General features: G+C 51.8%; 1 protein-coding gene across 1 annotated transcript in view; it reads right to left on the bottom strand.

Annotated features, from left to right (window-relative positions):
• ITGA11 (integrin subunit alpha 11) overlaps nt 1-25,228 on the bottom strand; it is a 114,612-nt gene that overhangs the window by 80,198 nt on the left and 9,186 nt on the right. Inside the window, exon 2 of the mRNA XM_055319642.1 lies at nt 3,385-3,496. Coding sequence (XP_055175617.1) covers nt 3,385-3,496 — 112 coding nt within the window. The remainder of the gene's footprint in view (nt 1-3,384; nt 3,497-25,228) is intronic.

Genomic DNA, 25,228 nt, shown 5'->3' with positions numbered 1-25,228 from the left:
TTGAATTTGGAGCTGGGGGCGAAATGGGCCGGAGGTATAGGGTTAAGAAAATAAAGTGGCATCTCCACCAGGTCCTTCCCCTCCTTTTCCTGCTGTTTAAACCAAGCTCTGGTGGCCTTGATGGTCAAGGACGCCCCCTGGCCTGGTCAGTGGGGGCCAGACCTCATCAGTGCCTGTGGTGGAAGACAGGTGTGAGTCCTTCTCTGTGGCAGGGCTGGGGCCTGGGGTCTTTGGGCAGGGGCTGGGGAGTGACGTTGTTCCCCACTGGCATGTCCCTGCTGTCAGCAGAGCCTGTGATCCTCAGGAGCACCCCACCCCCTGCTTGAATCTCCTGGGGAGCTCCTTGGAACAGACTCCCTGGCCTCACTGCAGGTCCAGGAGATGCAGACCTAGGTGTGCCAATTCTGCCAAAAGGGCTGAGACAGGGTCCATGCTGGAAAGGCAGGAAGAGCCTGGGTCAGAGGGAGACTCTCAACCAAGTTGCCAGAGGCCCGATTTCAGGTTTGGCTGCTTGCTGGCTGCAAGCACCTCAATCTCCCATTTCCTGCTTCACACATTTGCATTTGGGGTATCCTTTGACATTGCCTAGCACCCCGAAATAGGTAAGTTCATACCCATTTTATACGTGAGCAAATAGAGGTGCAAGGAGGGAGAGAGAGAGCTTTTCCCAAGGTCTCCCTCCGAGCGGCAGTCTTTGGACTGCAAACCCCCACTTGCACTTGTCTTCCCTTTGAGGTGCCTCCTGGCATGGAGTTGAATCAACATGCACCAGTGGAGCCGTCCCCTGCATAATTTCCAGCCAGCGTCCTTCAAATGACACTGGCATCAACCACTTTTCCTATGATCAACATCCACAGGGACTTATGTCTAAATACTACTCTTGGGATGCTGCCTACAGGACAGGAAAAATGGGGACTTGGGGAGAAGCAGAGAGGGAAGCAAGTAAGTAGGATGAGCAAGGGTGTCCCTGCAATGAGGACCGGTTCCTGAAAGGTCCCGTGTGCCTTTGCTCCTTCTGCATGAGGTTCAGCTCCCTTGGACTCCAAGGCCTCTCTGTTTCTCCCAGCCTGACTGTGGCAGAAAACAAGCCAAGGCCAAGTGGCTGCAGTGCAGTACCATTCCCCTCCTGTGAGATTAGCAACAATGAGATTCTCTCCTCCCTTTCTGCTCATGTAGGCTCATCCTTTAAGACCCCACTCAAATGCCCCTCTTCTATGAAGCCTTCCCAGAGACCCCAAGCACAGGGATTTCTCCTTTCAAAATCTGGCTGAGTTCCTTCTATGAGCAAGACACTATGTTGGCGGCTCTCAGACACAGGGAGATACAGATGGTGTCCAGTAGGGAAGGTACGCCACAGGCCCAAGCGACCCCAACACAAGGTAGGAAGTGATATTGTCACCCGAGAGAGAGGGCTTGGGCAGGGTAAGGCCATTTTAGGCGAGGAGAAAGATCTGGAAACCTTAATGGAGAAAGTGGCCTCACAGAGATGAACATAATTAACACCAGCTTGTATTTCGTCTTGTATTATTTTTCAATTAGTTCAAGGATGTTAGTGTGGCCTCCGCAAATGGTTTGTGAGTTATTTGAGAGTGAAACCATATTTTACTCATACTAATATTTTGCAGAGTCTAGTAATAAACAGAAGCTTAATAAACAAATATTAGTTAAAACAAATGCAATGTTGTCAAAGCCAGTTCTATTTCATCCTTAACCCTTTGTACCATGTACAAAATATGAATATTGTGCATCTTACATTTGGGCTGATTGAGAGAGGTTTAAATCCTTCATTTAGCCTTTCACTGCATGTTCTTTCAAGCATCTACTAATTACCAGGGAATGTATCCCTTATTTTAGGAAAAAAAGACAATGAAACAGGCAATGGCTATCCAGTTTGATAAACAGTATGAAAAACAAAATATGGAATTCTATGGGGTAACTCATGTAGTCATGGGAAGGGATATGAAGTGAAATCTCACTTGGCAAAAGAGATAAAAGAGGACTTTCAATTCTAGCCATAAACCAACGACAAAAGCTACATAAAACACATGGAACAACTATTTTCAGACACTGGACGGCAATCAACAAAGGGCTTGGTACTTGAGAAAAGGAAAGCACAGCAGCTAAACCCACATTCAGCCTAGCTCTCTGCATGAAGGCATTTTCCTTATTTTGGCACAGGGGAATAGAATCCAGAGAGCAGCAGTCTTGCTGGGTGGAGGAAACAATGATTGGAATTGGGGCTGAAACTAGGATCTGGTGGGGGCAGGTAGAAAGGAGAAAGTCACAGGGAAAGAGCCCCCAAAACTCTGCTAAAATTTTTCCTGAGGATCCTTGGCTGACTCCTATCCTAATCTGTGTATGCATAATGGGAGATTCTAGAAAATCTACTAGAGGAAAGCCACTGGGGGAAGAGATTTTAGAGGCTGTCCCGTGCTTGGGAGATACTGGAGTACATGCTCAGTCTGAATAGAGAGACTTTAATGAATACTGTGGGCTTTCAGCTGAGATCTCAGAAAATCCATGCCCAGGAATAAAGACCACAGCCTAGGAGTAAAGACAAAACAAGATGATATCTGCTGTAACCAAGGCCCAAGCCAAGCCATGGTAAGATCTAGGTGATTTTGTCAGTATTTTAACTGCCTATCAGAACAAAATGTATAGTTCTTTATTTTTTTTAGGTTAGATTTTATTTATTTATTCTTGAGAGAGAGAGAGAGAGAGAGGCAGAGACACAGGCAGAGGGAGAGGCAGGCTCCATGCAGGGAGCCCGATGTGGGACTTGATCCCGGGCCTCCAGGATCACACCCTGGGCTGAAGGCGGTGCTAAACCGCTGAGCTACCCTGGCTGCCCTGTATAGTTCTTTAAAGGAAGGTAACATAACTATAGCCTCTAATGTGTACCATTCACAATGTTCAACATAGGGTATAACAAAAAAATCACTGAACAGGTAAAGAATCAGGAAAAAGTAACTCATAATCATAAGATGAAATGGTCACTAGAAGCAGACCCAGAGATGATCCAGATATTGGAGTTAGCCAAGGACTTCAAAATAACTATGATTAATATATAAAATAAAATAGAGTAAAAAATAAGCAAATGAGAGAAAGATGGTTCTAACTACTGGTTCTAGGGTGCCTGCTCCCTATGCTGTCACATAGCCTGCTACTTGGCTGTTTTTTTTTCCATTTTTCAGATGAGAAGATTGAGGGCCTGATATGGAATGCTTGAGGTTTCATAGTCTGGGGCAGACCCTATACAGCTGGGACAGGGACTCAAGTCCCTGGATGTTGGGGTGTCTATGTAGGAGGGCCACTTTGGGGAGCTGGTGAAGGGGCCAGGTGTGGGGAGGTCTGGGGCTGGGTGGGGGGGCAGCTCTCACTCACCACTTCTTGCCGCCGATGTCATGCTGCTGTACCGTGTAGCCGAAGAAGGCAGCTCTAGAGCCAGAGATGATTTGAGGCTTCCTGGTGTCCATGTTGAAGGTATCCGTGAACCCTGGGGTGGGGAGAAGAGGATAGTGAGGCAGGTGGAGGTTTGGGCCCCAGTGGCTTCGTGGGCCCCACTGGCAGGTCTTGGCTGTGGGAAGAGTATGTTTCCTGTCCTTGGGGAGCCCCCATAGGAAATGGAGCCCATCGTCTGTTGGGAGAAGGCCCCGCTCCTGCCCTGTGAGAGCCACAATCTGACAGGGGAGGCATAAAACCTGCTCTTAGACAGACCAGGTCTGACTGGGAGGACCAGGTCCCTCCCTCCGAGAATTCTCCATCTCATGGTAGAGGTGGAGACTTCTTTCCTCCTCCACCGCTCCTACCTCTAATCTTGCTTCTTCTAGTTCCTCTGTCCTCTTCCATTTTGTTCTCTCTTTTCCCTCCTTTCTTCTCCTCCTCTCCCTCCTGCTCCTCCCTCTCCTCTTTCGTCTCATCTCTGCTTGTTAAAGAGTTGAGGAAATGACTTCCCACCTGCCCCCAAGCCTGGAGTCCTAGTGGCCACAGCTCCAATTCTGCAGGCTCACTACCACCTTCTGAACCAATTTGCGAACCTCTGCCCACTTTCAGTGGGGTTCACTACTTGGCTGGGGCAGCTGATGCAAAGCAGAGAAACAGTCCCATAACTCTTTCACCCTGGCCTCTAAGGTCTTCCCTGTTTGGTAAGGTCATGTGCTAATTAGCCGATTCCACCTGCTGGAGAGCCTTGGTGTTGAACCTTTGGCATTCTTGTGCCAAATCACAAGAAACAACCACTCATATCTGCGTGGCAGCCTGGGTTTCTGGATCTCCTCACATCTGCCATCCTTTTCCTTCACAGGACCTTGGGAGAATGAGTAAGCGTCATCCACATTTGGCAGAGGGGGTTTCAGCCCCAGAGAGATTAAGAGGCTTATTCAAGAATGCACAGCAGATCAGTGGTAGCATCAAGACCTAGGATCTCAGATGCCTGCTCTTTGACTCCTTCCCTCCATGAGGAAGTTTCAGGGCATATCTGGCTTCCTTACACGTCATCACTAACAGGAACACCAAACCTGAGACACCTGGGATTTCAGGAGTGGGATCCTACCATCAGACCAAACTTTCAGATTAGTGAAATACAATCAGTAGAATAGAAAAGAACAGGATAGACAAATGTCATTAATACCTCTCTCCTGGGGATCCCTGGGTGGCGCAGCGGTTTAGCGCCTGCCTTTGGCCCAGGGCGCGATCCTGGAGACCCGGGATCGAATCCCACGTCAGGCTCCCGGTGCATGGAGCCTGCTTCTCCCTCTGCCTGTGTCTCTGCCTCTCTCTCTCTCTCTCTCTCTGTGACTATCATAAATAAATAAAAATTAAAAAAAATACCCCTCTCCTGTGTAGGGCACTTTATACATTTCAAAGAACATACATGTCACCATATGACCTCCATGGCAACTTCGTGATGCTCGTACCTTGAGCGCCCCACTCTCCTTCCCATGGACACTGAACTCTGGGCTGTATGGAACCAAGTGGTTTCTTCCATACTTTCTTATTTTTCTCTGCAAATGGATACCATTTCATCATTAGAGTCATTGAATCAGAGTTCCAGAGAGAACACTGGAACCCCTTAGAGTAGGGATAGGGGATGTATGTTATCGCACTTGTCCATGTCAATTGATTATTCGTGCTGCCTGGAGCACTGAGTTAAGAAAAATTCTGAGGTCAAGCGTGTGCTCAGGGGGCAAGACTACTGTGATCAATGCGTGGTGCCTGCTGTGGATGAGGACAGTGGTAAGTTGCTATGTAGCTGCCAATCCTGTCTTCACGATTCCTAATCTGCCACGTGAATTTGGTGTCATGGCCCAGAGTGGGGGTGGGGGAAGAGGAGTACCTAATTCTTTAGTGCTTGTTACAAGGCCCTTGAACAGACTTCTTGGCCTGGCTGGCAGCAGGCAGGCTCGGGGAGGAGGACCCCAGTCTGTGAGCATCGGGGGATGAAGGAGCACCGGTTCTCTGCCAGTAAGGGCATGCCATGGAGGAGGGAGGGACACTAGTGTCCCCTGTGCAGAGCCGGGGGGGGTAGAGAGAGGTAGAAAAAGTGGAGTTGCACATGAGGAACTCCAAACCCATGCCAGGAATGAACACACATGCTCGCATACATGCTCACACCCACGCACACACATGTGCGCACACAGACATGCTTGCACACACGAGTGCACACACACACATTTACATGCACAGGCCACGCACATTCCCCGATGGTGTGCAACACCTTATCTGGCTCCCTGGCACCCCTGGAGACACCCCATGGCAGTCCCGTGTCCTCCTCTTTCTGTATCTGACCTCAGCGGGGGGTGGGGGAGTGCCCTGGATAACAGGAAAGCACCTTGGTGCTGTTGGGACCCACCCACCACTTCCAGGCCTGCAGAAGGGTGAGGACTAGGGGGAAAAGAAGGCCATCAATGGTGTCTTTGGGGCTTTCCCACTACCAGTGCATCTTGTGTGAACACGGCCAGAGGGGTCCTTCCAAGACCTGTGAGATCCTGTCACCCCTCAGCCCTGTGCCCTCCACCAGGTCTCCACCCCACTCAATCAGGGCCAGACTCCTTCCCAGCAGGCCCTGTATGACTACCCCCAACCCCTTCCCCACGCTCTTCCCTCTGCCCCTAATTTCCTGTCCGCCCCCTCCATCCTTCTGCTCCAGCCATGCTTTGCCTTGTCCCTCCTGTAACATGTCAGACCACCTTCTGCTCAGCGTCTTTGCCCCGGCTCCTCCCTCTGCCTGGAAGGCTCCTCTCCTGGTTGTCCGCATGGCTCACCCCTTAAGTCCCTGGCCTCACTGTTCCAGTGCCATCTTGTCCACCACTAGGCCACCTCGTCACTCGCTATCCCCTTCTTCATTTTTCCTGATGGTACTTATCACAAACATATTAGATACTTTTCTGTTTTTTGTTATGTGGCTGATAGTCGAAATTATTCTTTTTTTTAAATAAAGATTTTATTCATTGATTTGAGAGATAGAGAGCAAGCAAGCATGAAGGGCAGAGAGAGAGGGAGAAGCAGACTCGCCACTTAGGGGGGAGTGAAACATGCAGGCTTGATCCCGGGGCCCTGAGATCATGACTTGAGCTGATGGCAAACTGAGCCACCCAGGTGCCCTGATAATATTCTCATGTTCTCTAAGTGGCACGAGACACTGCTGTACCCTCACCGCTCATCCTTCGAGCCTGAGTAGAGATCTAGCCCTTGGTGTGTGGTTGTAGGGATCAACTGATTGGGTGGTTGGGGACCAGGAGCCACCCTGGGGTCACATGTCCTCTTTCCTCCATGAGGAAAAGGAGAAAAAAAAAGGCTATTTATGGAGTGCTGAGATGTTCCAGGCACATTCTGGGTGTCTAACCATCAATTTCACATTAATTAGTTAAATCACACACCAACCCTGTGAGACGGGTACTATACCTCTGGGAGGTTAAATAATTTGCCCTAAATCACTCAGCTGGGAGAGATGAGAGCAAGTTCAAGATCAAATAGCTCAGGGCACTGGGGTGATGTGTTACTCCTGGGGGACCATAAGAAGGACCCACTAGGGAGGAGGGACTATTCTTTTCAGAGAAGGCGGTGTCTTTTCTGACCTCTGCCCTCAGGTGCCACGTCCTCTGCTTTTGGGGTCTACTGGGAGAAGCACATGGAGAGAAGGCGAGCGTCACCTAAGGGTCTGTCTAGGAGCAGTCCAGTCTCCCCCACACCCTTACCCTCAAACTCCTGGGGACAGGATGAGTGGAGCTGGCCACAGGTTAGAGGACAAAAGCCCTCAGCACTGGGGCATTGAGTTACAAAGTGCTGCTTTCTTCCCTGGCTCTGGCATTTGCTTCTGACCAAACGGAGTCTGAGAACGATTTCCTAAAAGTCATGTCCAGCCCGACGCTCTGACCTCACCTCCCAAAAAGATCTCTGGCCTGTTCCTCAGATGGGAGATGGATTTCACACTATTCTCAGAGATTTATGAACCCCAAGTACCAATAAAACAAAACAAAGTTGTTTTTGTTGGGAATCAGCAGGCCGATTGCAGAGACACCCGGAGCCCGGCTGGGCAGCTCACCGCTTCTCCGCCCTGGATATTGAGGACGGAGCGGGGAATCCACGACACTTGGGCTGCTCTCCTGTGGCTGTGGCCAAAGCTACATCAGCTCTTGCTCCCTTTTTCAGAAGCCTATCTGTCTTTTGAAAAAGCACCAGCCAGTCAATCCCAAGAAGGGATGGAAGCCACAGCACTGAGCTTGAGCACCCCTCCAGGCTAGGGAAGGCCACTGCCCTGCTACCAGGCGGGGCGGACCCAGTCCCAAACACCGGGGCACGCTGGCCAGGACGCGGTCACAGCTACTGTCAACCAACAGCTCCACGAGGAGCCCTCACTGGAGCCTAAGTGTCGCTGCCGAGAGTCTACACTGTGTCAATCCTTTTTCACTGCTCCTCCCACCCCCCCCCCCCCCAGCCCTGTCCCAAATCCTCCACGCAGTCCCAAGGCCCTGGGAGCCTCTGCAGACTCATCTTGTGTGAGTTTTCCTCTGGCTTCCTGCAGGGCAGTCACTGGGGGCCCCTTTCTGCTCCCCAGATCCCCTTGCTTCCTCCTGCCCTGGGGCCTTTGCACATGCCGCTTCCCCTACATGAGCTTCTCAGATGACCTTCATATCACCAGCAAATCTCAGCACAAATGCCACACCTCCCTTGCACCCCCAGAAGCCTCCCTGACCCCCGATTACCCCAGGCCTGGCCTGAGGATCTCATCACCTCTTGTACTCCCTAATAGGTGACTGGTGACTTCTTATCACCGTAATTAGACACAGTCATTTCCATCATTGGATCGCTCCCGTCTTCCCATGGGGATGGCAGCCCCGTGAAGGTTAGACGGGGTCTGTTCACTCACTGCTGGAGCCAGCACCCAGCCCAGGGGCTAGCCCCGAACACCGCTGAGGGGTGAGCCAGATGACAAGAGAGTAGGGAGCCCAGCAGCTGGGGAGAGGCATGTGGAGAGTAAGTGCAAGGCGGTGACCACAGGGCCATGGTTGTGGGCTGTGGCAGTGAGGAAGCTTCTGGAGCTGAGATCTCAGCTTGGAAAGGTGATGCATAAACATTGGTAAGGCGGTCCAAAGGTGGTAGGCAGGAGTCCCTCGAGCGGAGGGAAGGAGAAAAGGCGAGGCCAGGCAAGGAGAGGGCAAGACCTCTGAGTTCAGGGAAAGCTTGTTAGAAGCCCAGCTCCAGCATTTATTCACTAATGGGTGACCCAGGGTAACTTACTTCTTCTTTCTGGTTCTCAGTTTACTCATCTATAAAATGGAAATAATAATCCCCACCTGGAAGGGTGGTTACCAGTCCGAACGCAGTAACGAACCCTCAGCAGTGCCTGGCACGTGGGAAGCACTCAATACATCTTAGTTGAAGTGAATTGACTCAAGATTCCCCGTTCCCTGGGCTGCCAGAGTGCCTTTGCCCATGCTTGTTCATCCACCCTAGAAGGCCTTCCTTTCCTTCTCGAATATCAAGGCCCAGGTCTGAGGACATCTTGCTACATCATGGTCCTTCCTCTGGTTGCTCATAGCGACTTTCACACTCTTCCTTGGATCAGAGCAGTTTCTACCTCTGCCTTGCTCTCTTACTCATGTCCACACTATTCAGGGCCACATCCAGGAGTGGCTTTTTATCTCTACCCTGTGCCTGAAGGATGCAGGGAGCCTTGCCTGCTGGGGTTCTCACCTTCTGAGAATCTGTTCGCAGAACCAGTACCTGCTGGCTTCTTCCTGCCTTAGTTTACCTCCTAGCTCTCAGATCTAGGTACTAACAGTCCCCTGCCACTTAGATTAGGGTAACACCATGTATAATATTCACTAGGTGCCAAACTCTGTTCTAAATCTATTTCATCCTCACAATACCCTTTTGAAGTAAGTACATTATATTCTTCTCCTTTTACAGGCGAAGAAACGGAGGCGCTGTCTGAGAAAAGGCTGGGGTCACACAGCTAGGAATGGCAGGAGGTGCTCCGAGGCCTCAGCAGTCCAGCCCAGGCCCCCTGCCTCCATCCAGCCTCCATCCAGCCTCCTCTCCCTCATCAGCCCCACCGCCTCCCAGCTCTCGAATTCCTCACCTTAGAGCTCTCACCCTGGCCTGACCTCCTCCCACCCCCTGCTTCTTAAAAACTCCCCAGTCCTGGGTCCCTCACCCTAAATCCTGCTCACTAGAGAGCTGATCAGTGAATTCCTGACCCTAATAGGTATAATATGAGGGGACTAGCTATGCCAGAAGGGTGCAGCCAGAGTCCCAGGGACCTTGAAAGCACCAGACTGGTGGTGACAGCAAGAGGGGAGCCTGAGAGTGAACACCTCTCAGCGGCCCTCCCTCCGTGTGCCCGGACCCCAGCCTCGGCTCACTCCGTGGGCCCTGTTCCGGGCTGCAGATGCAACCGTGTAAGCAAACGCTTTTGTTTTCCTTAGGTGATATGAGCTGGGAGGGGGGTGAGGGAGGCGGAAATGTAACCCAAACCCTCTCGGACTGTCTCCCTCTTTTCAGTTTTACTGGGGCCCCAAGAATCTTCACGTCTAAAAGCCAACCACACAGATGGAGAAAGAGGGCAGGGAAAGACCCAGAAACTAACTCAAAGCAAAAGGAAACGGTAAAGTGGATCTCTTGCCTCCGGGGAAGACAAAATAACACATTTCCAAAGTGAGGCAGAAATGAGAATTCAATGCCTGGCTGTTTTGCACCGTCTGCACTGCTGTCCCCTCTGCCTGGGCAGAGCACAAAAGCACAGTGATTCTTGTTCTGCCACCAGCCACCTTTCCCTTCTGCCTGGAGGCTGTTGTCTCAAATCAGGCATCTAAGAAGGCGATGCCAGCTTTGGGGGCATGGCTGGCAAGGCCCCAGGGCTCTCTCTAGTCTTGGCCCCTGTCACAGGCACTAGTGAGGGGGGAAGGCCTATACTAGAGAGAAGATGGTCCCAGCTTGGGGTGCCCTCTGGTTCTGGGGAGAAGTGGGGACCCAGCCCCCAGGGGTCCCGCTGCCCTCATAGGAAACCTAGTAACTACACACTCCCTCAGGAAGCCCTCAGGAGGGTGGGGATCTGGGCTCTGCTCTTGGGAGCCCCTGGCAGGTGGGGAAAGTATGCAGTCCTTCCCCCGTGGGTAACTGCTCGAACAGCAGGGAAATCACACTGGCCTCCAAGCTTCTCTCGGGCAGCAGCTCCGTCGGCCGTGCATCCACTTCTGGAGGTGTCACGTGAAGACTTGTTAAGTGTGGGGTTCAATCTATATACACTGCTCCTAGACAGACCCTATATACGCTGAGTGGAGTGAATTTCCTACATCTTCTCCCAGGGCTGAGAGTCTGAGCAATAAGAGGACAAGGACTGGCTGGGTTCCATTTATTTCTTCGCCTAACACAGGGTTTGGGACACAGTAGGTACTCAGCAAAATGTGTTGAACTAAAGTCGAACATTTAGCTCTGCCTAACAACAATACATAACAAACACTGCTAAGCATTCCCACTTGACTTTGGGCTGGGCCATAGGAGGCAGAAATTAAAGTGAGCCAGTTCCCAGTGGAGCGGAGGTCTTAACGATGCTCTGTTTCTATTTGTTCACTTGCACTTTTGCCATCAATGTGAGAAGTATTTCACTCAGGCTAGCCCGCTGATGCCAGGAAAAGGATGAAGGATATTTGGAGCTGAGCAGCCCTAGCCAAACCCAGCTGAGATTAGCTGTCCTCAGCATGTAGGAGCAAGGCCAGGGAGACCAGCAGAGCCACTCAGGTGAGCTTAGTTTAGGTAAGCTGGTACCAGACACATGAACTACTTAATTATTGGCTGCCACTCAGGTTTTGGGGGTTATTTGTCATGCGGCATTATTGTAGCCATTGGTAACTGATTTGGTCTAGCTTTCTCTCTTTTCTTTTTAAAGACTTCATTTATTTATTTTATAGAGAGAACACAAGCAGAGGGAGCAGCAGGCAGAGGGAGCAGCAGACCCCCACTGAGCAGGGAGCCCAACGTACAGCTCGAACCCAGACCCCGGGATCATGCCCTAAGCCCAAGGCAGATGCTCAACCGACTGAGCCACCCAGGTGCCCCTGGTCTGGCTCTTAAAGGATGGGCAGTCAGGGAGGAGAAGGGAAGGTTTTACAGGGTGACTGACAAAGACATAAGGAGAGGGAGGCTGGGGATCTGTGGGGATTCAGCTTCTGGGGTAGCAATCCGATCGTTCCCTTCTCAAGGGCTCACAGGGAAGGCCAGAATGAGGAAGGGCTAGACCCGGTCCTAGCCTGTCAGGGAGCAGTGTGGCCCAGCCAGCAGATCACGACCTGAGCCGTGCACTCAGCCTTAGAGCTGTGCTATGGTGCCTCGTCAGGACACAGGATGGCAGACACAGGAGCAGCAGATGGACAGGCAGACAGACAGACCCTGAGCATCGATTTTGGGATCCATGTAGTATCTGAGCAGCCACAGACCCTCCACAGCACCAAGGCCCTCCTGTACCCCATTCCCTTTCCTCCCAGTTGCCAGGGCTTATGAACAATTACAGTGTCCCCCACCCCTGCCCGCCTCCCCAGACACTCGAACACTGGGCCAAAGGAGTAGCAAATCTGTTATCAGGGAAGGGTAACTTCTTCAGATTTTATTTTTCTGAGCAAGGAGGGATCTTGCCAGTTATTCTTTTTCTTGCCTAGCATCATTTTCCTGCAGCGAAGCGAAGCGCAATTTTTTTGAAGCCAGCCTACACATGAAATGCAGACACAAGAGGTTGAGGTGGGGTTAGGGGCGGGGAGCCAGGGAGTACCTCTTTATCCCCCAGGGAGAGTCCTAAGACAATCCCTGGGAATCCTAGCATGCCCTGGAACATAGTTTGAGAACCACCTGATCAGGCTTAAGCCCCTTACTGTCGGGAGAGAGCTAAGGCTAGGAGAGGGGTGGGGATTGGTGCAAAGTCACCAACTCTTCCTCATGCTCATCTTTATTCACCACCCGCCTTTCTGCATGACCTTCCTCTTTGGTCCTTGAATTCAATAAAAGTCTGTTTGGGTCTGCGATGCTTTAGGTTCCATGCTGGGCAGTGAGGACACAAGTCGTTAGACAAGATGTGCAGTCTTCAGAGTCAACAGTCATGTGGGTGGGCCACTGGACATGTAAGCTGGTCAGTAGAGCCCAAAGTGAGGCCGAGAGAATTTTGGGCCAGGCCAGTGCTCTCTGGCTTCTAATTTCACAATTGTCGCTAACTTGGCCGTGCATCTGCGGAGAGTCACCACGGCCTCAGTTTCCCCACCTGTAAAATGAGCCGGTTCTGCTCTCTGCCATGTAAGGCCCCATCCCCGCACACGTCAGTAGGGTTCTCTTGGGCAAACACACAGCCTGCTTCCAGCTGTCGGCACGCGAGCATCTGTCTTGAGTCTTTGCAAACAATTTAGAGTTGGAGGCCCGGCCGTGTGGAGGAATGCAAACTCATCTTAACGTTGGCCAGAGCCAAACACATTTAGGAAGAGGAACTCTCCAGGCAAAAGTGATCATATTTTGCATTTCCGAGCCAAAGGGAAGGACTGAAGAAAACTGTCACATAGGGCTCTGCAGTTTGCAGGCCCCACTTCCTCGCCCTGCCTGAACCCTGGAGATCAGGCCCTGGGGCCTCTCTTCCCTGGCTGCAGCTGCTGGACCCACCCAGCTGTCAGAGGGGTGGCGTTGGTGGGGGTCCAGGCAATGTGGTCACCTTTCCAGGAAAGCACAGCCCTGTCCCGTCGCTGGACAGTGCTGCTAAAACCCCAGTGAGGAGATCTGGGGCAAGTGGCAAGGGCACCGTGGCTCCCTTAGGACTTGTCTTACTTCAAAATTGTGGATGCCACGCTTCGTGCAGTAACTCCCTGAGTACATGGCTAAGTGGCCTTGGAAGCGCTGAAGCTTCTCTTTCCCTGGTTCCTCCAGGGGTGGGAGCAATGACCCCTTCACTGGGGAGAAGTGGCTGGAGGACCACCACCAAGGCCAACAGAACATAATTCCCACCTCCTGAGAGCTAGGACTGCTGCGGTAAGTAGAATGAGGCTGGGCGTCAGGAGACCTGGGTTCTCCCCTGGCTTCTGTCACTGATTGGCTAATTTTTTAAAAAAAATGTCATTTATTTATTCAAGAGAGACACAGAGAGGGGCAGAGACACAGGCAGAGGGAGAAGCAGGCTCTGTGTGGGGAGCCTGATGTGGGACTCGATCCCAGGACCCCGGGATCATGACCTGAGCCGAAGGTAGACACTCAACCACTGAGCCACTCAGATGTCCCAAACTTGGGTCTTTACTCTTACAAAAGACCACCTGTTCTCCATCATCTCTGATCAACTCCTCACATCTTACTCCTTTACAAATGACTGCCCTTGTGGATGGACTTTATGTCGGTCCGCTAACCAGTCATTATCCCACTGCCTTTTGCTTGGAAAGAAGCACTATGGAGTCCACCCTACTTCATATTCCTCCGACCACTAGTATTGCCAGCCAACCCCCTACCTTCCTTTTCCTTCCCTCCACTGAAGCAGCAGGAGGGAACCTTATCTCTGCACAGAATCTCAAATCCTTGGCTCCCTCCATCCCCTGGTGCAGGTCAGAACAGGCCCACTGAGGGAGCCTAGTGTATGCTCGTGCATGTGTAGCCAAGGCATTAGCCAGAGAGGAGAAGCTGCGGAGTGGTAATGACAGGCGGGGGTGATTTTACCTGACTGAGTGCAGAGGAAGGAGAGCACTCAGAGGACAGGGTGCCATCCCTCTGAAGTGTCATCCCTCCCTGCCAACTGGTAGATAAGGGATGGGAGAGCCTTTTGTGCAGAGGCTCCATGGAAGTGCATCATCCCTCCCCACGGAATGAGCACACCACTCATTTTTGGGGGGAATCTCACAGGGAAGTGATCTCATCCGGGAACCACGTGCCCACAGCCTGCATCCCCTGCTTCATCTGGCAGAGGGAGGAGCCCCAGGTCAATATGTACTTGCACGTCCTCGTGGATGTTGCATGTATGAAAAAGGGCACCCGAGAATCAGACAGCTTCCCCGCAGGTACTGTGAAGGAATCCGGCCGCTCTCGCCTCCCCCGATTTGCTCCCCGTTGCCTCCCTGTGGTGGAGAGTCCAGGGGCAGGAAGCAAGCCCTTGGTGCCTAGTGTTTCAAGCAGCAGTCACTCAACAAACATGAAGTGAGCACACACCCCAAGGGTGGGCTTGGGCCTCTCCCACCAAGGGGAATTGGCACATGTTTAGAGCAGAGATCCCAAGGCAGCGCTCTCGTTCCACTCCTTCTCTGACATCTCCCAGTGGGATTCGGCTGCCGCTCTTGGAGCACCCATACCAAATGCCAGGGATGGGCCAGGTGTCTCAGGACAGTATTTCATTGAACCCTAACACGTGATTAGGGATTTGATCCCCACTGGACAGGCGGGGAAGTGAAGGCTCCGAGTGCCTTGCCTGCCTGCTTCCCAGGTGACATATCCTTGACCCCTGTCGAGTGTCTCTTCCAGGTCAGTTGTGTCCGTGCTCGGAGAACAGGCAGGGTGGGGTTGGGTGAGACCCTCTACTCATGCCCAAAGGGGATGCCACCCCCCGCCCCCGCATTCCTGGACCAGAGATAGCTCTGTTTTTGAAGCTTTCACTTGGGTTGAGACACTGCAGACCCCCTGTGCTAACCCAACCTTTGGTGCCAAAAGGGAGGCTACTATCACCAAGTCAAGGGGGGCTTCTGTCCCTCTTCAGCCTTGTGCCCTGCACAGTGTCTGGAACACAACAGGATCTCAATAAAGTTGACTGAACAAACTCATGAATGAACTCATGAATGGACAAGCACGGAGCTTATTGAATTAGCTTGATAGTCATCTAAGAAGGACCTACGCTTGATGGGACCCAGGGCAGCCTTGGCTGTGCCCACCGCCTTCTCAATGCACCCTCAGCTCTCGCCAGCCAGACTCTGTTCTGCCCTCATGCTACACGCCGGGTGCCCACGGCCTCCGAGCCCTTCTGCCCCGGCCGGTCTACCTCTCTCCCCTATTCCAGCCTGCTGGTCTCATCCAAAAGCTCAGCTGTTCTCTCTCTTACTCCCACAGTGTGCTGGTTGGTGCTTGCTGCCATGTGACTTGTCACAAATCAATCCCCTAAATCAGAGGCCACCAGACACGGGTTAGGTGCCTGTATGGAGTGGTGAGGCCCCGCCACTGGGGGTTCTGGAGGAGACCAAACAACTTGCCGGGGCTGACACCGAGACTGTTGCATAAGCATCCAGAAAGGGGAGATGGAGAGAAGGAGCCAGTGCTGGCAAGCGCCTGGGCTCTCCTTTTTATTTTTTATTTTTTTGAGAAATCTGGAGTTTGCCAATGTGCTGGTTAAGCAGATGTCAAGCTCATGGAAAACAGGCCTAAAAATTGAAAACAGCAAACACCGAACTGAAATTTGCTGTAATTAACATTGTTTTCGCTCCCAGCCTTGGACACCCAGCTCGGGCCTTCAGGCAACACGTGGATCGCCTCCTTCGGGAGTAAGATTCACAATTTCATGAAAGCCAGTGCATTTTCCTGCCTTACATCACTTACTCCCTTTTCTGGCCAGGGAAAGTGATCAAAATGAACTTCTTTCCTTAGGTTTTCAAAAACTGCTGTGATGGAGATATAAAAACACACCAGTGTCAGTATTAAGAATCACTGCTTTGCAAGTTCATTTAAGTACAATAGAGCCTCGGTCCACTAACCCTCTCCCCCCAGTGCACACACCTCAAGCTGCCTGGAAGACCAGAGTCAAGAGATGTGACCCCAAAATAACCCTGTACGACTCCCAAGAGTGTGGGCCTTGGGCTCTCACTTTTCTCTACTCATCCCAAAGTGGCCCAGGGTCCTGGGATCCCACCCCCACCCCCACCCCCAGCTAGATCACACCAGTCCAGCCCAGACTTGCCCTGTGAGCCCCACAGTCAATGCCCAGCTCCCCACAGACATTTTTATTCGGATATCTCCTGGCATCTTGCTTCACACAATCAAAAAGTTGCCTTCGGTTTTCCCTCCCCGACAGGCTTTCCCCAAGACTCCCCATTTCAGGGCCTAGAGTTACCAGCCACCTGACTGCTCAGTCAGAGGCTTGGAGGTTGATGCTCAGGATTTTCCTTCACCTCCTGTCAGCAAATCCTGCAGGCTCCACCCCCTTGATGCTTCTGGAATGTGTCCCCTCTTCCCCATTTCGTCTGATGCCACCCACACCAAGTCATTCGCATCCTTTTGTGCCTGGACCTTTGTGAGAGTCTTCTGATAGGTCCCTCACTTCTACTTTTGCTCCAAGCTACACTCTTCCCTGGCAGTTAGAGCGAGCCTGGCACTCTCCTGCTGAAAACCTTCCCAGGTCCTCCCATTGCCTGTAGGGTAGATTCCAGGCTTTTCTCCAGGGCTCGCCCGGGCCCCACAGGCTCTGTGTGTCCTTGTGTCACCATCCTCATCGCTTCCTCCTTCCTGCTCCTCAAGCTTCATGCTATAGAGAATCATTATTCTCCCTCAAAACATCTTCCTTATGTCTGTTACGAATAAAGATAATTATAGTCAGTTATAAGAGCTATTTGCTCCCCTGGACACGGTCTCCTCTCCCCCTGGGGTTTCAGTTCCACAAGGAAAGGGACCAGTGGTGTGCTGGTGAGGCACACAGAGAGCTGAATGTGTGCGATCTTCCCTTTTGGTGATGTCATGGTGGTGGCTTTTAACTGACCACAGTGGGAGGATTTACACTGCGGCGTTGGGCAAATGCTACAAATAGGGACTCTTCCCATCTCATCCCAGGAGCCAGAACTAGTTGTGAAACATTTATCAGCACTCTCCTGGAAGGGACCGTGTCTGTCTGTCTCCCTACCTTATCCACAGCATCTGGAGCAATGCCTAGCACGCAGCAAGTACTCACTATGCATTTGTTAAAAGAGATGGGGTGGGGGAGAAAAAGGAATAAAAGCATTCAGGCCTCCAAGAGTCTCATACTCTAACCTGCCAATAAGGAGTAGGAGGGAAATGTGAGACTTGGAGCCGCAGAGACGGAGAAAACTTCAGAGTACTGAATTTGGCTCCAGAAGCTCTGGTTCTAATCCCGGCACAGCTTTTAACTTGTTTCACAACTTGGACAAGTTTCTCCTCCTTCCTGAACCTGCTCTCTTGTCTGTGAAAGGCACACACGGGACTGGATGCTCTATCTCAAAGTCCCTGTGTAGGATTTAGTGAAACCTGACGGTGTACCCTGTTGCCTCTTTGCCCCCTCCAGTCCCCCAGTCACTGCACTGCGCCCACTACTGCAGAGGGAGCTGTTTACACTACAGTCGATTGGGTTATGCAGTGTACAGTTTGCACAGCTGTACGTGGCGGCCCTGCCCACTCTGATCCTGGCCACTGGCCATTTCAAAGGGAGCTGAATTGGACAGTGAGTTCCTCCCTTTCCTGACATACTAACCAGCTCAAATTGCTCAGACAGTTTGGTTTTGGTTTTCTAGTTCCTAAGATTATTTCCTGCTTGTCATGGGTGTGGGGATCAAGAGCCCTGTGCATCCAGAGTTAGCCCCAGCCCAGGGAGTGTTTGGGCAAAGTAAGAGCAAGACAAGGCTTAGGATATGCAATTTGTGGCAGGGCTTTCCCTCGGAGGAGAGGAAGCAGAGCAGTGGGACCCAGAGAACTGCTGTGCCTGTCTGCCCTGGTCTTTGAATACAAACTAAAAAAAGGAATTGTGGGGGCCTTCCCTCCCAAGCCTGCAGGGCCCGCCCTACAGTGGACGCACCCACACCCATCTGAAAAGTTCTCTGGCTGCACAAGCTCAACACAGACCCAGCAGAACCCAAGTTAAGCTGGATGCTCTTGGCTAGGCTTGACGGAGATGGAGGATACCAGGGAGTGGAAGAGTTTCAGTTCCCAGAAGCCCTTTGGGTTTTGGCATATTATGGTTCCTTATGGTTTCAAAATGATCTCAAATGTCTATTGTCACTTTTAGGTCTTCAGTAGAGTCAAGGGTTCATGATTCTATCTGTCTTTGCGGGAAAACAAAGGCCTGCCTTATGAGGTGGTGAACTCTCTGTCACTGGAGGGATGCAAGCCAAGGATGGCCACTTGTCTGGGATATTCAGGCTCCAAGTTTCTTCTCAGGCAGATACTTGGTAATGAGGCCTTGTAAGAGACCCCTGAGGCCCAGGACTGCTCAGGGACCTGTGGATAAGGAAGGGCCACCCACGCTCTCGACCCAGTTCTTTAAAAATAGAGTCCCTGTTGTCAACTTTCGCATGTTACATGTGGCCTTTATAGTCAAAGGTGACCTTCTGGCTCAGGAATTGGTCACAGGAGCATGGAAGAAGAGCCCTCAAGGAGTTGTTAGCATCATGGAGGCCAAACACTTACTTTAGAAGTGACTGAATGGAAGGCTCAAGACGATATATGGCTCATTCAAGTTTAATACTAGAGCCCGAACTCGCTCAGAGGTCATCACCTGCGGGCCAAGGCTTCTTCATTACCTCTGACTCAGAGGGGGAGTGAGAGTTGTAATCCAGCCCTAGGGGTTGGTTTCCACATCTGTAACACTCAGGGTTGGTTCAGACTGGTCCATTTGGGCCAAGTCACAGCTGGTTTCAAGCAGCCTCTCCTAAATAATCAGTAAGGAGTGGGGTAAGCCTAATGCTCTATCAGCCATGAACCCCTCTGTGTGAATTAGTTCACGCTTGTTCTACTGTCCAGCGGGCTGAGCAGAGCCACGGTTGGGAGAAAAGGGGGCACTGGCTGGTGTGACCTGCCTGAGGTAGTGTCACCCCCTTGAGCAGGGTGTGTGTTGGCACTGGGAAGATGGTGTGATGCTATGTAGAGGAGGATGGAGTAAGAGAGAAGCCGGTGAACAGTGCCCACTGCCCCAGGGGCCAGGCAACCTTGTAGAGAGTGGAGGTACTGCTGCTAAACAGAGAAGCCCACCGAGATGCCACTTTGGCAGTGGCCCAAGAGGGTACTGGAAGAGGAGGTCACTTTGGAACTCCTAGAGCCCAGAGAAGCAGAAGCATCAAGTTCTTCTCTATATTAATCTATATCTACTAAGGACACTTGGTTTGGAAAGGACTGGGGGTTTCCTCTTGTTTCATGGGGGCCAAAGATTTAGTTGGACTGTCCCCTCTGTGGTTTCTTGCTCCCTCGCCACATCCCACTCCCCCCCCCACCCATCCCTGCACCAATTCCAGACTAGCCCCAGGCTCAGCAAAGCTTTGACCTGGGCTCTGGTTCCACATAAAGCTCCCTTCTCCTTCATGAGTAGGGCCCCCTGGGTAGACCTCTCTTCCCTGGCCCATCCCCATCAGCAGTGGGGACCAGCCCAGGGGGGCCTCTGCCAAGTCAAGCAGCCCCGCAGAAGCCCTGGGGTGGGCTGAGCACAAGGGCAAACAGCCACCCCTGTGCCTGGACACACCTCTAGACTTCTCCCAGAGAACACCATGGGGTCCTGGCCCTTGACAAAGCCTTGATCAAACCTCCTAGGCGAGAGAGCCAGGGCAAATCATGCCACAGATGAACAGAGTCCAGATCTGTTTCATAAAAATCCCCCAGTCAAACCTAACCTGGTCCCACTTCAGCTCTGCATAAGTAGGGACGGGGGCATCTGTCCTTCCTGAGCACTGCACAGTATAACCCGGTGGCCCCCATGGCGTCGTGGGTGAGAAACGTTTACTTGGGACAAGAGTGAACTTTACAGCTTGACTACTCATGCTTTTATTTAATGGGTATTAAAAAGTTATGAGCCAATGAAAGCTTAGGTTTCATAGCAATTATTGCTTAGGATTGGGGTAAATAAAAAATCAAACTGATTTAAAGTCAATTTAAAGAACATTATTAAGTGAAAACAGTCAGTGTGTTGCACAGACACGGCCAAGGTCATGTGGGCAGTACATGGAAAGAAGGAAAGAGGTGGGCTCTGAAATGATCCAACCTGGGTTTGGATCCTGGTTCTCTTGTTTGGTGGTGGTTGTGTGACCTTGGGCAAGTCACATAAACCTCTCGGGATTGCAGTCACTGGAGTCAGGCTGCCTTGGGTTCAAATCCCAGGCTGTGACTTTATATCCTGGGTGATCTTGGACAAGCTACTTAAACAGCACTCCTTTAATAGGATTATTGAGAAGATGAGTGCTTGGAACAAAGCCTGATTCACAGAAGCCCTTGATGAATGTATCGATATTGCTAAATATAATACAAGAACCTTTACTCAGCAACTCATCCAGGCCTGACATTTTGGGATAGTCGGTATTACTTCTAACTTTTCATACTAACCCTACCTGGGAGGCATTACAATTTCCATCACACATTCTAAAGAGAAGAAGGGACTTGCTCAAGGTCACATGCTTCCTAAGTGTCAGGGCCAGAACTCACACCCCAAGTCACTGCAACATGCCCCTTATATGAACCTCATTGGGCTCAGACTCAGTGTCTCTACCTGTAAAATGGGTTCCGTGGCACCTCCCAAGCCCCCCGGGGCCATTCTGGTCTGGTGGTGCCCAGGGATTGGACCGTAACCTGGGGTCTACTGTTAAGTCCCTGCCATCTTCTCTGAGCATTTCCAGCTCCTCCTCGGGGACTAAATGACATGGTCGCATCCTGCGGTACATGGATGATGTCTGAATCACCACCCTTTTGTGGGAAACGAAGCATTTTGAACTTGTCCTCCACCCGCCTTGTTTCCTGGGAAGTCCCATCATATACGTGGGGTTGTACTGTGTAGAAACAAGGCCTTTCCCAGGTCTCCTCGTGTCCTGCTGGAGTCACAGTAATAATGCTGAACAGCACGGGGCCAGCTGGGCCAACCTGGGCTGCCTGCTGTGAACTGCTGGGCCCCTTTCAAGGCCCTCCTCCCTTTAACAGGCCCTCTTCCACCTCCTTGGCCAGCCCTCCTACGAATGCCACTGGCCTGTTCTTGTCTGGAAAGAAAGCTTTTATTTATTTTTAAGGATTTTATTTATTCACGAGACACACACAGAGAGGCAGAGACATAGGCAGAAGGAAAAGCAGACTCCCTGCTGGGAGCTCCCAGGACCCCAGGACCCCAGGACCCCGGGATCACCACCCGACCTGAAGGCAGCTGCTCGACTGCTGAGCCACCCGGGTGCCCCTGGAAGGAAAGCTTTTAACAGGATAACAAATGGCCTTGGGAGGGTCAGGTGGAGCGCCCTACCCAGGGGCCTGGCATTCTAAGGCAGGTGATTGGAAAGAGAGTGATTGTAACCTCGGAAGGGACTCATTGAGGGGATTTCAGGTGATGGGGAGTGGGCCTGGGCGAGTCTTCATTGATTAGTTCATTCATTCCACAATTATTTGTGGCTTGCCTCCTCCACCAGACACTGCTCTGGAGCTCAGGCTACAGCAAAACACAGCATAAGAGAATCCTTGCTCTCATGATTACATTCTGTTGGAGGAGACAGACCATAGACAAGGTGGAGAAACTGTTACGTAGGTAACAATTAACGGATGAGAAATAGCCTCCGAGAGGTTGAGGCAGGGAAGGGTGTTCTTGTCAGCAGGAGCACACAGGGGGAGGTTGAACGTTTCACTGGGGGTGCCACCAAAGGCCTCCATGGGAGGGTGGTGTTGGGGTGAAAGCCTGAAGGAAGAGACAGGAGCCCTTTGGTGAGGAGCATTCCGGGCAGAAGGAAGGGCAAGTGCAAAGCCTGAGATGCTCGGTGTGTGCAAGAACCTTCCAGAGACTGTGGAGGTGGAGCAGAAGGAGCAAGTGGGGGAGGAGTCGAGGATGAGGTCAGGAAGGCAGGGGAAGCCAGATCACAAGGGGCCTCTTACTCAGAGGAAGAAGCGAGCCCTGGAGGGCCTGGGGCAGAGCAGGGACGTGACATGATCTGACCTACATTCTAGCCGCATCCCTTGGCCAACTGTCCCCTCGAGGGACAAGGCGGATGCCAGGAGACCAGCCAGGTGGCTGTTGCCACAAGCCATGGGAGCCTTTCTGGGTGCCCCCCAGTGGCCCCCCGGGCCCCTGCCCTTCTCCTGGGCTCAGTCCTCCAGGCCGAATGAGTGGAGATGGGTAGGCGGAGGGCAGCCCGGAGCTTTCACAGCACGGGTGATGTGGGACCAGTGGAACTCTCTAGGCTGGGGTGTGGCAGGGGAGACAAGTCTTAGGATGAGCTAGAAGGCAGCTGAAAAGAGAAAAGAGCCGGGATGATCTTGGTGACAATGTGGCTACATTCGGGACCATCGGTGAGGCCTCTTCCCGAGCCTGCCAGCGTCTCTGCCCCTGGCTGGCCTCACCGTCAGCAGCAAGCACATTCCACAGCTGATGCTTGGCTTGTGGTCTGGCCTGGCCCTCTCCTTGGTTTATTCTGCTCTGAAAGGCTTTTAAAATAAAAATCTGGGTTCTCTTTAAGTTTGGGGCATGAATCACTGCTTCTGGGCCCGGGAAGGGGATGGAAGGTGGGAGGCCCCATCTGCGGGTGCTCCGTCTCACTTGGGGCCTGTGTGTCACTAAGCACAATTATGTGAGCGGCTCCCAGTCAAAGCTCTCGGGATATGGACACCCTTCCAAGCTCCCAGCCAACCTTTCCAGCTGCCTGGGGGCCCCCTCCACCTGCCCCAAGAGCCCCATGAGGTCGACCTGTCTAGATCAGACTTGACTTCCCCTCCTCCAACCTCTTCTGCTCAGGCCAGCGACATCACTCCTCTTCCTCCATCTCACTGCACATAAACCCATTGAAGGACAGGATGCATCTCCTGTCTTTTACTCACTAGAGCCTAGCACGGGGCCTGGCTCATACAGGCTACTGTGTTAGGACCTCCTGGGTTGTGTGTGGGGGAATCATGTGCAGAGAAACGGAAGACATCTATCTTGCCCTTACATATCTGTTTCCTTGGAGAGGCGGTGCTTCCATATTTGATACATATGAACCGAGCACCTGCTATGACACTGTGTGAGGGCAGGGGACACAGGGGCCCTCAGTCCAGTGGGGGAAGGTGTTCAAGCAATGGCAATACTGTGTGGTGCATGAAGTGCAGGGTGTCTTGAGATCGTATGGATCTCCAAGGTCAGATTGAGGGGATAAGGTGAGGCTGCCAGGAGGAATTGGTGCCCCAGTAGAGACCCAAAGAATGAGTAACAGGCAGCCAGGAGAAAGGAGGAGAGGGGATGGGAACTAAGGAACCACATGAGTGAGGCCAGAGAGAGTTGGTGTGTCAGAAAATCTAAGAAGCTCAGTCTGGTGGGGTGCTATAGGAGTGTGCAGGTGTGGGTGCATATGATGCTGCTTGAGGTGAGTCCTGAGCACAGGCCAGGGCTGGCTCCTCAGGATCTGGTTAGCTCTATTACAGTCTGGACTCGACCTAATGGCAATAGGGAGCCATTGAAGGTTCTTAGCAGGAGAGTCACACTACTTTGTGTTTTAGCTTTACTCTGGCTGCTGCTGAGAAAGATCTGATGGATGTAAACAAGAGAGACAATACACCTGAGCTGGGCTGGAGCCTCAGGGAGCTCCCAGGGCCCTCCTGCTTTGCTTACAGGTCCCTCTTCCTGATGGAGCATCCTCTCCCATCCCACCTGGGCTTCGCTTGGGCTTTACCTGGGCCCCATCTGGAAATGCTGGCTTCTTGGGTGTGCCACCTGTGCAATTGCTCAGGGCCTGACACTCAGAAGGGCCTTCGCTTGGTCTAATGCTCTGCTGTGGCCATCCTGGAATTCTTCATCTTTTTAAACAAGGAGCCCTATGTTTTCATTTTGTACTGGGCTCCATAGATTATGTAGCTGGTCCTGTAGGTGTGGAAAATGGTATAAATAAACTCAGAGAAGAGCCCTATCTACAGATTATTTATGGGACTTTATGATTGCCACCAATTACTGGATCTGAGGGGCTATCACCTCCAGGGAAGGACAAATTCTGGTAAAGGAAGGGAAGATGGGCATTGCTTTGTGACCTTTCTGGCAGGAGGAGGAGGCAGTGGTCTGAGGTTCTGGGGGTGGCCAGGCTGAGAGGGAGAACTGTGGAGACTGGGGACATACCCAGATGTCTATAGGGAATGACTTCAATGATCTTATCTCACTTGCCTACCAGAGATAATAGAAATTCTACCATTAGAACTTCATTCCTTTGGCTGAAGCACTGGTTGCTCCTTAAATTAGGTGCAGCAGATTAGATTCTTAACGTCCTCTTTGGCCAGAAGACCTGCCCGAGTTCCCATGTGACCTTGGGAAAACCTTGAAAAGCCTCAATTTCTCCATCTATCTAATGGACATAACCCCCTTGGCAGGGCTGCTAAGCCTCATCTGGCCCCCCTCTTGATAGAATGAACATATGGGAATGCTCATCAGGATCTGCACCCACTAGCTCATTTTATGTTTTTTTTTTTTCCAAGACCTTCCTGAAGCACAGTATTCCCAATCTGCAAAGAAGTAGACCCAGGAAATCTGCAGGGTCAGGATTTCTGATAGCCTGGTGATGCTGCTGGAGGAAGAAAGCTGTCAGCCCCAGCTGCAGAGGCAGGAGCCCCTTCTCTGTGTCATCCTGTTTGGAATCCTGGAGTACGTTGCTATAGCAACTTGCCTAACTCACCCCACATGCCACGTGGAAAAACCTCTGTCTGCTTTAGCACATCACCCAAGCCACAGACTGGCTTCTCCTAAGTTATAGGATGAGGCCGCCATCATCCACAAGGGCTGGAGTAGGATGCCTCTGAGAGGCAATGGACTAGCGGGCTGAGTGGCTATATCATGCGAAGGGCAGGTCCCCTGGCTCATATAAATGGTCTGCTTGGTTGGTCTCTGTGCCTG

Source organism: Nyctereutes procyonoides, unplaced genomic scaffold (assembly GCF_905146905.1).
Source record: "Nyctereutes procyonoides isolate TBG_1078 unplaced genomic scaffold, NYPRO_anot_genome, whole genome shotgun sequence".
Taxonomy (NCBI): Eukaryota; Metazoa; Chordata; class Mammalia; order Carnivora; family Canidae; genus Nyctereutes; species Nyctereutes procyonoides.
This window is presented reverse-complemented; position numbering and strand designations above follow the sequence as displayed.